The sequence below is a fragment of the Rhinolophus ferrumequinum genome, chromosome 11 (assembly GCF_004115265.2).
Source record: "Rhinolophus ferrumequinum isolate MPI-CBG mRhiFer1 chromosome 11, mRhiFer1_v1.p, whole genome shotgun sequence".
Lineage (NCBI taxonomy): Eukaryota > Metazoa > Chordata > Mammalia > Chiroptera > Rhinolophidae > Rhinolophus > Rhinolophus ferrumequinum.
In genome coordinates this window covers 35,150,115-35,163,432 of record NC_046294.1, presented here as the reverse complement: position 1 = coordinate 35,163,432, position 13,318 = coordinate 35,150,115, and the positions used below count along the sequence as shown (strand labels likewise).

Genomic DNA, 13,318 nt, shown 5'->3' with positions numbered 1-13,318 from the left:
TTTGTGTGACCCACCAATTTCACTTCAGCTCATTTATCCAAGGAAAATGAAAACATATGTCCAGAAAAAGTTGAATAAGAATGTTCAAGCAGCTTTATTCACAATATTTTTCTATATACGGAATGCTACTCACATACCTATGAATATGAAAATAAACTGTGGTGCACCCATACAGTGAAAGAGTACTCAGCGTCATACCAGGGACAAACTACTGATATATGCAATGTAATGACATGGGTCGATTTCAAAAGTACTGTGCTTAGTGAAAGAAGGTAAGAAGAAAAAAGTACATTTTATGATCCTAAATACATAAGGTCAAAGGTCAGGGAAAACAAATCTTTGGTGACAGAAGTAGGAACAAAGGTTGCCTCTGTGGCAGGAGGAATGACAGGGAGGGACATGAGAGAACTTTCAGAGGTGCTGAAAATAGGATGTGTGTTGACTGGGGTTTGCGTCACATGAGTGTATCACTGCACAAACTCGTTGAAGTGATGATCTGTTCAACACTCTGTCTTAATTACACCTGTATTAAAAATGTTTAAAAGGCCAACATTGAAACTCAACATATTTTTTAAAAAATATGTAACAAAATTTTTTACTGAAATAAGATTAATAAGTGTTGAGAGGTCTTTGCATGAAAGGTATATTTGAAACAGAAGCTGTCCTTGTAGACCATAGAGTCCAGTAAGACCCCTTGGCAACCTGACATGGAGGATTAGAGAGTCTCCAGAAAGGGACAATGAGGGCAGAGGCAAAGGTTTAGAAAGAGAGGGAGCACATGGGATTCTGCTGGAGGGCATTTGAAAAGAAACACTGAAGATAACCTACCTGAAACCTTAAATGAGCTTTGACATTGATTTATCTGGTGATAAAACTTAACTTCATGTTTGCAAAGAGTGAAAATGGTGAAAGCCACAAACTTAAAAACGATGACCCAAATCTGGCTAAATCTGGAGATTTAGCACAGACTGGACTTGAAAATCATCGGGTATCCTTTATTAATTCATTAATTCAATCAATAGTTCCTATGCTAGGGAGCTTTTCTGAGGCCTGCCCAAAACAAAGAACACTGCTCTTTGGGGCTGGACTGAACTTTCCTTCTCTAATTTATAGTGACAGATTGCAGGAGAGTGACCACAGAAGCTGGTCGAATATAATGTTCTTTTAGTTTCTATCAAGTTTGGTGATCAAAGAAATTTGGTCTTTCCTGCACTGTGTTTAGCTCCTGCTGAAGGTGGATTCTTCAAAAGTGGGAAGAGTCCTGGACCCCAGCATTGGCAAAGCTCCCAAGGGGGTGGGATGAGTGTCTGGGATAAGTCAGTCCTGAGACCCTGCACCCAGTGCGTGTTTAACAGACACAGTCTCACTGAATCCTCATCAGCAGGATTATTATGTTAACTGTTCTAATTCAGAGACCCATCGGCTGAGAGACTTAAAAAAACCTCCCAAACGGATAGGGACAAAGTTGGTTCTCCAAACCCCATGTGTCTGAACAAAGCAAGACTCTGAATCAGGACACCAGAGTGCTCCCCGACATCTCCAGGGTTTCCTGAGGAGGACGTCCTCTATGTTCATCCTTCTCCGGAGTGTCCTGCAGAGCCCTCTGGAGAACCAGCTTCAGGGTCTGCCTTCCCTTCCTCCATCGCTGCCTGAAGGAGCCTACAAAGAAGTAAATGATGGGGTTGGCGCAGCTGTTGACACAGGACAGGACAAATGCAACCAGATTAACCAGATGGGAGGACTCATCTGAATGACTCTTAATCCAGAACATGAGGAACCAGCAGATGCCCCAGGGCTGGCCACAGAGGAGAAAGACCAGCACTGTGAGCAGGACGGTCACATACAGCCTGGTCGGCTGCACCCGCTGGGAGCCACACAGCAGTCTGGTCACCAGGGCCAGGCTGGACCCTGAGAGAAGCACACATAAGAAAATCAGCCACCCAGCAGTGATGAAATTAAATACTGAACACCACACCTGAGAAAAATCTGCAAACAGGAAGTCACAGTATATCCCGTTCAGAATGCTCAGCAGTAGGGACAGGGCCCAGAGCAGGGCACACATGACAGTTGACGTGTGTCTGGGGCGATGGCAGCGGTACCAGATGGGGCACAGGACAGACAGGCAGCGCTCAGTGCTAATAACGCTGAGAAAGCACAGGCCGGTGATGTAGGCAAAGGTGAGCACAGTGGTGAAAAGGCTGGGGATGGAAATAAGGACGGAGTGGAAGTAGTCGATGAGTATACACAGGGAAACTGTAATCTGGCAGCAGAGGAGGAGGAAGTCAGCTCCCGCCAAGTTGAGGATGTAGACAGAGATGGCGTTCCTCCGCATGCGGAAGCCCAGGAGCCACAGCACAACCGCATTTCCTGCCAGCCCCACCTGGGCTATGATGGCCACCAGGAAGGCGGAGATCAGTGCCCGATTCCTGAAAGCTTGAAGAATTGCCTCGTCACTTCCATTCATTGGAGTAACTGCAGTCCCCCAGGCTGTGACCGTTGCATTCATGCTCAGGAACCCTCCACTGGTGCCACTAGGACATAAACAAGAATTGAGCACCTGCTGTATTAATTCAGACTCTCACAGCCACCCTGTTGCGGGAGAATTATTGTCCCTGTGTTGCAGAGGAGGGAAATGCAGGCTTGCAGAGATTGAGGTACTTCCTGAAGGCCACACAGCCTTGTTGTCCTGGAACCTGGATTTAAACCCAGTTCTCTCTGAGTCTAAAGCCAGGGCTCCGTCTACTGCAACAGGGACCCTGTACAGACATGATGTTAATCTATGGTCCAAACATTTCCGCTGAGGGTCATGACATATCTCCTGCAGGCAAGAGAAGAGAAGTCTGGACAGGTTATGTGGATGACAACAGGACTGAACTCAGCATTCCATCTGCCCTGGGACTGAGATTTCCTTTGAGGGGAGGAAGTTGGAAGCCCAAGGCATGATCTATGGGCTACCTAAGGGACAGAAAATGTCCATCCACCAGAAAGGAGATCATGATTTATGGTCCTGAAGAGATTGTGACCTCTTCTATTAGAGGTGTGAGTTGGCCAGGACTCTACAGTTAGAAATGACCCAGTGTGTAAGCTTTATCATGACAGGAAGTACACTTCTACTATCCATTGTGTGTCCCAGTCTAGCTCTGTGTGTGGGAGCCACTTTAAGGAACTCTTTATTAAAAGAAAAATAGTTTCAGGTTAAAAACAACATAATAGTTAGATATTTACACCCTTCACAAAGTGATACCCCACCTTCCCCAATTTACTGCCCTCTGTCATTGTATACAGCTGTTACAATTCCATCGACTCTATTCCCTTTGCTGTACTACACATCCTATTACTCTATATGTATATAATTATAGTTGACATTCATTATTATTCAGCTTTTGCATTGTGTGTACACTGCTGTGGTCAGACATTTAAACCATCCAAGAAGTGTCTCCCTAATAAAAAAAGTGTCCAAGTGATACCCTACATAATCTTTACAACTTTATTGATTGTATTCCCCAAACTGTCTTTCCTATCTCCTTGGCAAAGGAACTCCTATAATAGTTTACTTTATATAGCATCCGAAATCATAAACTTAAAATATTTATGTATACCTGTGTACCCCCACCTTTAAGAAAAAGTCTGCATTCTATTCACAGGCATTTATGAAGCCAGTGAGACATTATTCCAAAAACTAACACCAAATAGGGAAGGACAACCAAACAGTCAAACAAATAAACAAGCAAACAAATGAGATACAATGAGAAATTGATCCAATCATTGAGGGTCGGTACCAAGAAAAGTATATGTGAAGAGGCTATAAGAAGACATGGATATTCTCCTGTGACATTGAATCTTATTTCCGTTTACTCTGCTCTCCTCTGTGTCTGGATAGGAGACATCTCTGTCTCATGGATGGGCTCCCTTTTACTCTGGCACCTGGTTGCTCTCAGTTTAAAGGAGACACTGGTAGGTAACTTAGAGCAGAAGGAGGGTGATTTAGGGTTTTTAACTCCCTGGCCCTCTGCTGCCAGGCTGTGAGTCAGCAGTGGCTTTGTTACTCTACCTAAGGACATAGCCTGTGTCTGGGGCCTTTCTTACTGTCACAGTGACAACAACAGCTACACCCACTGCCCTCCCTGAGTTCTGGTAACCTCTCCTTTCCTTTCCCCATCAGGCCACAGGATGGTAACACCTCCCTATTATGACTTGTCTTTGGGCGTCCTCTGCCTCCTTCACAGATTTCCCTTAGCCCTGCCTGCACTTTTGTACACAGTCCCTTTATTGAACTTTCCACAATGACCCTATTAGTTTCTGCTAGGACAAGTCAGATACAAGGACAAAACTAACAAACAAACAACCTCATTGAACAGCAAGCTAGTCTGTGAAAGTGAAGTTATTAAAAATAAGCTGGCATTGCATAGCAATGTCTACTTGCCCTCATGTTTCCTACATTAAAATTAGCAGAACATTGCTCTCCACAGTTGCACATTTGAATGTTTGGAGAGAGAGCGAGAACTAGGGAGATACAACAGAAGCAGACAGAACCTGGCTGGCCCCGTGTGGACCTCCCACAGTCTACGCTCCCAGCGCCCAAAGCTTTCCTGAGGGAGCCTCACGTGTGCTGACTCTCACTGATGGGTGCCCATGGCTCCCTGCCTGCCCCTCCCCAAGATGAAATCACAGCATGTGGACTAAGAGCGAGAAAACAACACTGCCTTTGAGAGACGACAGTTGCGAGCCAACTCTTACCTTAGGACCATCTTCTCGTTGAGGATGGTGAGTAGAAAAGGAAGAGCTCTCCTGGGAGAGACAAACAGCAGAGAATGCTTTTCTAGCTTCTTGTTAGGATGTGCCAGCAGGAACGAGAGTGAAACCTAGTGACTAAGAGAGGCTTATCAAGATGCTGGACAGCCCCTGTGATTTCCTGCAAGGGGACACTGGCTAATGAGATTCTGGAGATGTGTGAGACAAGGACCTCACGAGACATTTCTCGTGGGCCCTGACTCCAACCACTTATCTTGGCCTCTCCCCATGCTTCCCCGTCCGCCCCCCTCTCTGTGAGGAATGGTTGTTCTTGAGCCTTTCGCTGCCCACTGTGAGCCTGTGCAGGAAGCCCACCCACCAGGCAATGTGAGATTCCACAGCTAAAGAATACTTTGCTTCACGTTCACGGCCCTCCATGGCCTGGCTCACCTGATCTTTCTACATTTACTCATATTTACTCATATGTACTCACATTTACTCAGTAAGGTATGCACTTTCGTTTTATTGCAGAGGACATCAAAATGTATAAACTGAAATGCAAAGTCTCTCTTCATCTTATTCCCCAATAGCAACCGATGTTTACAGTTTCCATTTTTAGCTTCTTTAGTAGTTGATTTGTAGCTTTGCATGATCACAATATATTTCAAGTTTTGATTTATCAACGTGAACAACAGAGTTTATTGCGTTCTCTCATAAAGGAGAAGAAATTTGGCACCCCACACACAGTGTCTGTTCCCTTTCTCTCTCTACTCATGATATTTGTTAGCTGGATTTTTGTAGATAATCTAGGGACAACCAGTGTTTGCAGCTTTATGTCCTATGACTTCCTTTCATCTGCCCAAGCTCCAGCCAAATTCAGTTACTTGTCATTTCCTTTAAAAACTTAACTATGAAGCATTGAAAACAGTCAGAAAACTCATTCACTCATTTCTGCATTGACCCACACTGCTGTGTGCCTGTGCTGTGCTAGGCACTGGTCCAGGCAGGGAAGATGCAGTGATGAATAATGCACAGGACTAAGCTCGGGCTTTCCAGAGGAGCTGGGTGAGCTCACCCTGGGAGCGAGTGCTGATGGAGAAGGGTTTGGAGACTCAGCATTAGGGCCTCCACCCTCCAGACCCCTGGAAGAAGAGAGGACCCAGCCAACACAGTAGTAAGGAGGAGCTCCTGAAGGAGGGGTAAACGAGGAGAACACGGTATCCTGAGACTGAGCTGAGAAACCGATTCTAGCAGATGGGAGTGAGCAATAGTCTGAGTGCTCCCTGAGGCACTGAGTGAGATGAGGTCTAATATTTGACCTTGGGATACGCAATATAGAGTCGTTGCCAATCGTGACAGGTGTGGTTCCAGTGGATGGTGAGGCTGGAAGATTGAAAGAGTGGCTTGAGGAGAGATTGGCGGGTGGTGTGATAGTCCACCTGGAAAACCCAGAGAATCAGGTGAGAGTTCAGAAACATGGCTGGGTACAAAATTCCTCTACAGAAAATAGGTTTCCTGTATATGAAAACAAAAGTTAGAAAATGTAATGAAATGTAAACTCAACTTATTCTGGAGATAATAGAAAACCGTGAGGATTAACTAGTCTTAATAGATATTAGAAACTACCCTGAAGCCTCGGGAATATAACAATGTTTTGCTAACATAAAACAGCGGGCAGGAAGTCTCAGGAATCAAACACAGGGCATATGGAATTCAGTCTATGATGAAGGGGCCAGTTCAAATGGGAGGTGTGGAGATGGACTATTTAATAAGTGTCATTGGGCCATTTGGAAGCCAAAACCTATCAGGGATCATACCTCAGATCTTACACCCTGTTAAATTTAAAATGGATTATTATTATGTCTACGAAAATCATATAGAATTAGGGGAAAAAAGGGGTATGAAATTTTTTGCAAGTTTATGGAAGTTCTGCCTAACCTTGATTTAATACTCAAGCCTGAAATAAAAATATTGATCAAAAAATTATAATTAAATATATTTTTTCTAGATGAAAAAGGCCAACATTAGAAAGTCAAACAAGGAAGTGGAAAAACTACTTACAACGTACCTTTGGACAAAATCGTAATTTATATTGATATATAAATTTTAATATATTTATTATTCATAAGTAAATATTTATGTATCTCCTATACCTAACTTAGGAAGAACCCTAGCAACCTAATAGGAAAATAACCAACTCGGTTCCTAGATAATCCATGTTTCTTAAATATGACAAAAAAAAATGGTAAAACATACTCAGGTGAGAAAAGGTAATTGAAACTGCACTAAATATGTGCACTTTCAGATTCCCAAATATGCAAAAGCCTAATTCCCTGTGTCGGGGAGTCCATGAATGAAATGGCACCGTCATGTTCAAGCAAAACTTTGCCAAAAAAGGGCAGCTGCTCTCATGAGGCTCTTCACACAGACCTGCACTGGTAGGAGACACTGCCCCGACCTGAGGGATTGGTCAGCAGTCGGTATATCTGCCTCTTACCAGAAACACATCTCTACATCTGCCATTTTATGTTTAAAAATTTATTATTATTATTATTATTATTATTATTATTATTATTATTATTATTATTATTTCAATCTTCCCATTTAAAATGGATTGAGATTTCAAGGGAAAAGAAGAGCAGAATTGAAAGTACTTCTGTTCTACTCAGAAATCACTGACTTTATAGAAGATGTTTTTTTCTCCTGACTTGTCTGGAAATTTTAATCTCTACATCTGTTTTCCAGGCAATAAATGTAGGTATTTAACATACTTATGTAAAGTCTAAAGGCAATCAGTGTTTTAACCTGCAAAGGAGTCCACTTCTATCACCTTTATAAAGATTAGGACAAGGCGCCCTTTCTGAGCCGAGGAAGCCCTGATCTTGTTTTTATGTGAAGACGTAATGTGCCCCTTCCTTCCCAGTAGTCACAGTCCTGCACCTGGACACAGCGTTAACCAGCACATTGTATTTCAGCCCCTCTCCCTCCTCTGCCTTGGACATTGTTTGGTGCAGTGGACAAACCCCACAACCGTCCCCAGGAGTCTGCCCTCCCGATGAACCACACCGAGACCTTAGAGAGCTTCAACTTCTTCCTCTCAACCTACGCTGTTCCAGAATTTAATTTTGATTCTGTTTTCCCCCAAGAAATTAAACAGCTATTGTTTTCAATAGTTAGTGTTTGTTCAAGAGTATTCCCATAAGCAACACTGTTCTGCTCACCTCCCCATTTCCCGTGTCATATCTTGTATTCCTCAAATCACATTCTTCAGGTGTTCCTTTTGTGAAAGTCTGTGGGTGGTGACAGTGCTCCAGTTTTTCTCTGCCTGAAAATTTCATAGTTTCCCCTCATTTTCTAAAGAAGATCTTTTCAGGCATAGCTTTGTAGGAGGCCGTTTCCTTTCCTCCAGCACATTGAAGATTCACTGTCCTTGGCTGCCAGTGTCACTGTTGTGAGATTGGCCATTAGTCAGCTTGCCATTCAGTTGCAATGATCTGTCTTTTTTCTTTCTAAGAGCTTTCCTTTCTCTCTGGTGTGGTACACTTTCACCATTATTTGTCCAGTGGCTTCCTTTTTCATATCGTGTTTGGTATTTGTGGAGTTTTCATGTTTCTGAATTCCTTTCATGAACATTCTGGAGAATTTTCTGCTGTTACCTCTTCAGATATTATGCAGTGGTTAAGAACACAAATTCGGCAGGCAGCCTGTTTCTCATTCGTAGTAGCCATAGACAAATGGCATAACTCCTTTTTATTTTAATAAAAGATTTTCATTAAAAAGTAGAGCTGACATACATTGCATCAGTCTCAGGTGTATACCACAGGTTTTCAGCACGCATATACTTACAGAAGTGACCCAAGTCCAGCACCATCTGCACAGTACTATGCAATGTCAATATTACCGACTGTACTCCCCACGTGGTCATTACATCCCCACGACTTACTTGTTTCATACATGGAGATTTAAACCTCTCACTCCTCTTATCTCACCACTCAAAATTTTTCAATTGCAGTTGATATTCAATATTATTTTATATTAATTTCTATTGCATAGCATTTGGTTAAACATTTGCATAATTTAAGAAGTGATCCCCGACTAGTCTAGTACTCACCTGCCACTATGCATAGCTATCACCATATTATTGACTATATTCCCTATGCTTTACTTTACATCCCCATGACTATTTCGTAACTACCAACTTGTACTTCTTAATCCCTTTCTCAGCCACCCCAGTCCCCACCCATCTGGGAACCATCAAAATGTTCTTTGTACCTATGTGTATGTTTTGTTCTTTACATTCCACATATAAGTGAAATGACTTTGCATCTGTCTATCTGTCTGACACACTCCACTCAGCACAATACTCTCCAGGTCCATCCAGGCCACCGCAGATGGCAAGAACCCATTCTCTTCCATGGCCGAGCAATATTCCACCGTACATTTGTACCAGCTCCTCTTTATACATTCTTCCATTGATGGATACCCAGGCTGCCTCCACATCTCGGCTATCGTAAATAATCCTGCAATGAACATATGGATGCACTCATCTCCTCGAAGTAGTGCTTTGGATTACTTCCGATAAATACCCAGAATTGAGATTACTGGCTCCTCCTTTGTCTCTTTAATGCATAGACATTGTTTTAGTCTGTTTTGTCTGGTGTGAGTATTGCTATAACAGCTTTTCTATTATTTCCATTCCATTTTCATGAAATAACTTTTTCCATCTCTCTACTTTCAGTCTGTGTGTCTGTCAATCTTAGGTGAGTCTCTTGTAGGTAGCATATGTAAGGGTTTTGTTTTCTTATCCATTCAGCCACCCTATGTTTTTCATCAGACCATTTAAACCATTTACATTGAAAGTAATTGTCGATAGGTATGTACTTATTGCCATTTTATTATTCATATTTTAGATCTTTATTTTTTTTCGTTTTAAAGAAGTCCCTTTAAAATTCCTTGGAAAACTGGTTTGGCTTGATGAACCTCTTTAGCTTTCTCTCATCTTCAAAACTGTTTATCTGTCCTTCAATTCTAAATGACAGCTTTGCTGGGTAGGGTAGCCTTGTTTGGAGATGGCTGCTTTTCAACACGTTGAATATTTTGTGCCATTCCCTTCTGACCTGCAAAGTTTCTGTTGAGAAATCAGCTGACAATCTAAATGGGAGCTCCCTTATAAGTTACTAGTTGCCTTTCTCTTGCTGCTTTTAGATTCTCTGTTTGTCTTTAACCTTTGCCATTCTAATTATAATGTATCTTGGTGTGGACCTGTTTGGGTTCATCTTGTTTGTGACTCTCTATGTTTTCTGGACCTGCATGTCTCTTTCCTTCACCAAGTTAGGAAAGTCGTCAGTCATTATTTCTTCAAATAGATTCTCAGTTTCTTGCTTTCTCTCTTCTCCTCCTGGTCTCCCTCTGATGAGAATGTGGTTACGCTTGATGTTGTCCCTGAAGTACCTTAAACTATCCTCATTCTTTAAAAATTCTTTCTCCTTTTGATGTTCTGATAGGGTGCTTCATGTTACCATGTCTTCCAAATTGTTGATTCAGTCCTCTGCTTCATCTAGTCTGCTGGTGAGTCCTTCTATTGCATTCTTCATTTCAGTTATTGTATCCTTCACTTCTCACTGGTTCTTTTATATGGCTTCTATGTCTCTTTTCGTGCTTGCTATGTCTTTGTTGAAGTTCTCACTAAGCTCCTTGAGAATCCCATAACTAGTGTTCGAACTCTGTGTCTGGTAGTTTGCTTGCCTCCATTTTGTTTAGTTCTTTTCCTGGAGTTTTCTCTTGCTCTTTCATTTGGGTTGTATTTCTTTCTTTGTTTTTTTTTTTTCATTTGGCTGGCTGTGTTTGTGTCTATGTATTAGATAGATCTGCTCCATCCCTCAGTCTTGCTTGTAGACTTATGAAGTAGGTGTCTTGTGGGCTCTGTGGTACAGTCTTCTTGATCCTCTGTGCTGGGTGCTCCAGGAATGTCCCTTGTGTGTGTTGTGTGCCCTGCTATTATATTGGTGCCTTTTGCTATTGGCACATCATTGAGTGGGATTGACATTCAGCCTGACTGGCTGTGGGGTAGGGTCGCTTCCACAGCTTCTGGTGTCCTGTGTGGAAGGTTTCCCACATGGAATGGGATTTGCCCTAGTGAGCTCCAGTGCTTGCTGAGACCGCCCTTTGTGTTTACCACTTGTGGGGCTAATCGGGTGGTGGTCTGCTGTGGTCCTAAGCCACCCTCCAAGTATGCTGGTTCTGGGGCTTCTTGGGAGGTGCTCCGGTGCAGGGCCAGATCAGCCACTGCCTGTGACTGCCTGGGGTCTACCTGGTAGGACCTACAAAGAAATCCATAGTTGGTCATGGCCTGTGTTTGTCTTGTAGGCGCATGAGAGAGGCCATGCTGTGAACTGAGGACGGCGGCCACCAGTACTGGATCTGAGGCAGCTCTTTAATATGCCAGGACATACCGAGGTCTGCTGCCAAATGGCAGATCCTGTAATGTTCAGCTGCCAATAAAACCTTGTGCTGTACGGAGTTGGTTGTGGTGGAGTCTCAGTGAGTCACCAGGCAGGAGTAGGTGGAGGTCGCCTGACAATTCAGATTCAGATCTGGCCATGGGCGAAGGCTCAACCCAGGGAAGATGGCCCCCAACTCCTGACTGCACTGGACAAGGGCCCCACACAGGAAAAATGGCAACTATATTCCATCTCTTGCCTGAAGCTCTAACCTCAGTCTGGACCCCCATATGTCTCTGATGCCCACCAAGTCACTGTCTCTCCTCTGGAGCCCAGGGTGCGTGCATGCAGGATAGTTGTGTGGGCTTTTTAAGAGGATGTCGAGGTTTCATGAAGCCATCCACCCTACGCAGATGGTCGGAATCTATTTTTCAAAGCCAGCTGTTGTGGCGGCTCCTCTTCCTGGCATCAGTATTCCAGTATGGGGAGGTTGGTGTGGGGATGGGATTTCTCGTTCCTCCGGGGGAACCTCTGTGGCCGATACATCCCTCCCAATTTTCATCCACCACACAGAAGTTTGGGGGCAGCTGTTTAGCACCTCCATTCCTCCTACCACTAGCAGCATAACTTCTTCTTTATATCCTTAGTTATAAAACTTCTGTTGAACTAGACTTCAGATGGTTCTCCAGCTTGATCATTCTTATTTAATTCTATTATTGATGTGTTCACCAAATGAGGCAAGCATAGCATTTACCTATCTGCTACCTTGAGTTATTCTCCATAACTCCTCTATGTTTCAGTTTCCTTATCTAATGGGGTTCACATTATTACCTCCTTTAAAGGTTTATTATAAAGATTAATGACTTCAGTATATAACAGTTTAGAACAAGGACACATACTGAGTACTATATCCTTGATAGCTCTTGTGATGATTTTTAATGTTCATTCTTTCTGCAGATCAGGACATATGTTAGAGTTTCCTTTTGTATTTTCCACATCTTTAATTCCCCTCTTTTTTTCCTAGGTAGATTGCTGGGTAATCCACATATGTATCTTCCATGTTACCAGTCTCTTTGCACTGTGAGTAATTTTCTATTTAATTCATCCAGTGAATTTTTAATTCAATTTTTGTATTAATAATTTCTAGACTTTCTCGTTGGGATTTGTTTTTAGATTTCTTTGGTCACTTTTGTTCTCGTGACTATGGCTCACATTTTTAATTCTCTCTTTTATTTCTCTCACCCTATTAAAGCATAGCAGTAATCTAATTCTCTGATAATTTCAATGCTAAAGTCTATACGTATCTTATTTTATGGTCTATTGTTTCTTTTATGCCATTCATACGGTGCCTTGTTTCTATGTGTGTGGTGAGTTCTGAGTGTGAGCTGCTCACTTGCCTTGGGACCGTATTTGTGGGCTTCTTTGAGGTCTGAATTATAGTGGAGTTCCTCCAGAGAGGACCTGCGTTTCCTTTTTCTAAATGACTGGAGGAACTTCCCAGCATGGCTTTCACCTATCAGGATGTCCCCAGAAACCTCTCTGTCATTTGAAGTTTCACAAACCACAGGTTTTGTGAATTTGGACCACAGTATGATACTGACTTTTGGCACAAATTCTCAGGAGAGAATTTTTCTTCACCCAGAGCCACACTCGATCATGAAATTTCTTGGTGGTTTTATTTCTCACTTTTGAGAAATACACTAAAGGTTTAATTTTTAGTGGCCCAACTAAAAGTTTAGTTTAGTGGCCCAACTTCTCATGGCCACTTCTGTTAGACTTCTCACTTTTGCGTTGTCCTAAAAGTGTTTTTTCTATCCCTGATTGACCATGCAGGGCTTGTAGCCATAATAGGAAATATAAATCTCCTTCTGAGAGTGAAGGGGATCTACGTAAGGCACTTACTCAAGTAAGTGACTTCATCAGCTTTGTGCTTCAGAAATGTCCTTCAGGCTGCTGTGAGGCAGTATGAGGATGTAGAATATCAATGAAAATATAAATCTCCAGTCGTACTTCCATATAATAACAATTGCATGAACTTTGGTACATGTACACAAGTTTTCCAACTCTTTATGGTGTTGCATAATATGTAGTGTATTTTCAATTTGATAATTATTAATCGTGGGACTTGTTTGGCCTCAGTTTCTCAT

General features: G+C 42.6%; 2 protein-coding genes across 2 annotated transcripts in view; one reads left to right on the top strand and one right to left on the bottom strand.

The window, feature by feature from the left end:
• Positions 1–13,318, top strand: part of ZDHHC13 (zinc finger DHHC-type palmitoyltransferase 13) — a 127,269-nt gene that overhangs the window by 15,513 nt on the left and 98,438 nt on the right. The gene's annotated exons all lie outside the window — the stretch shown is intronic.
• On the bottom strand, positions 165–2,533 carry LOC117031015 (mas-related G-protein coupled receptor member X2-like). The gene has a single exon (XM_033121295.1). The coding sequence runs from the start codon at positions 2,504–2,506 to the stop codon at positions 1,511–1,513; it is 996 nt and encodes a 331-aa protein (XP_032977186.1). The 5' UTR covers positions 2,507–2,533; the 3' UTR covers positions 165–1,510.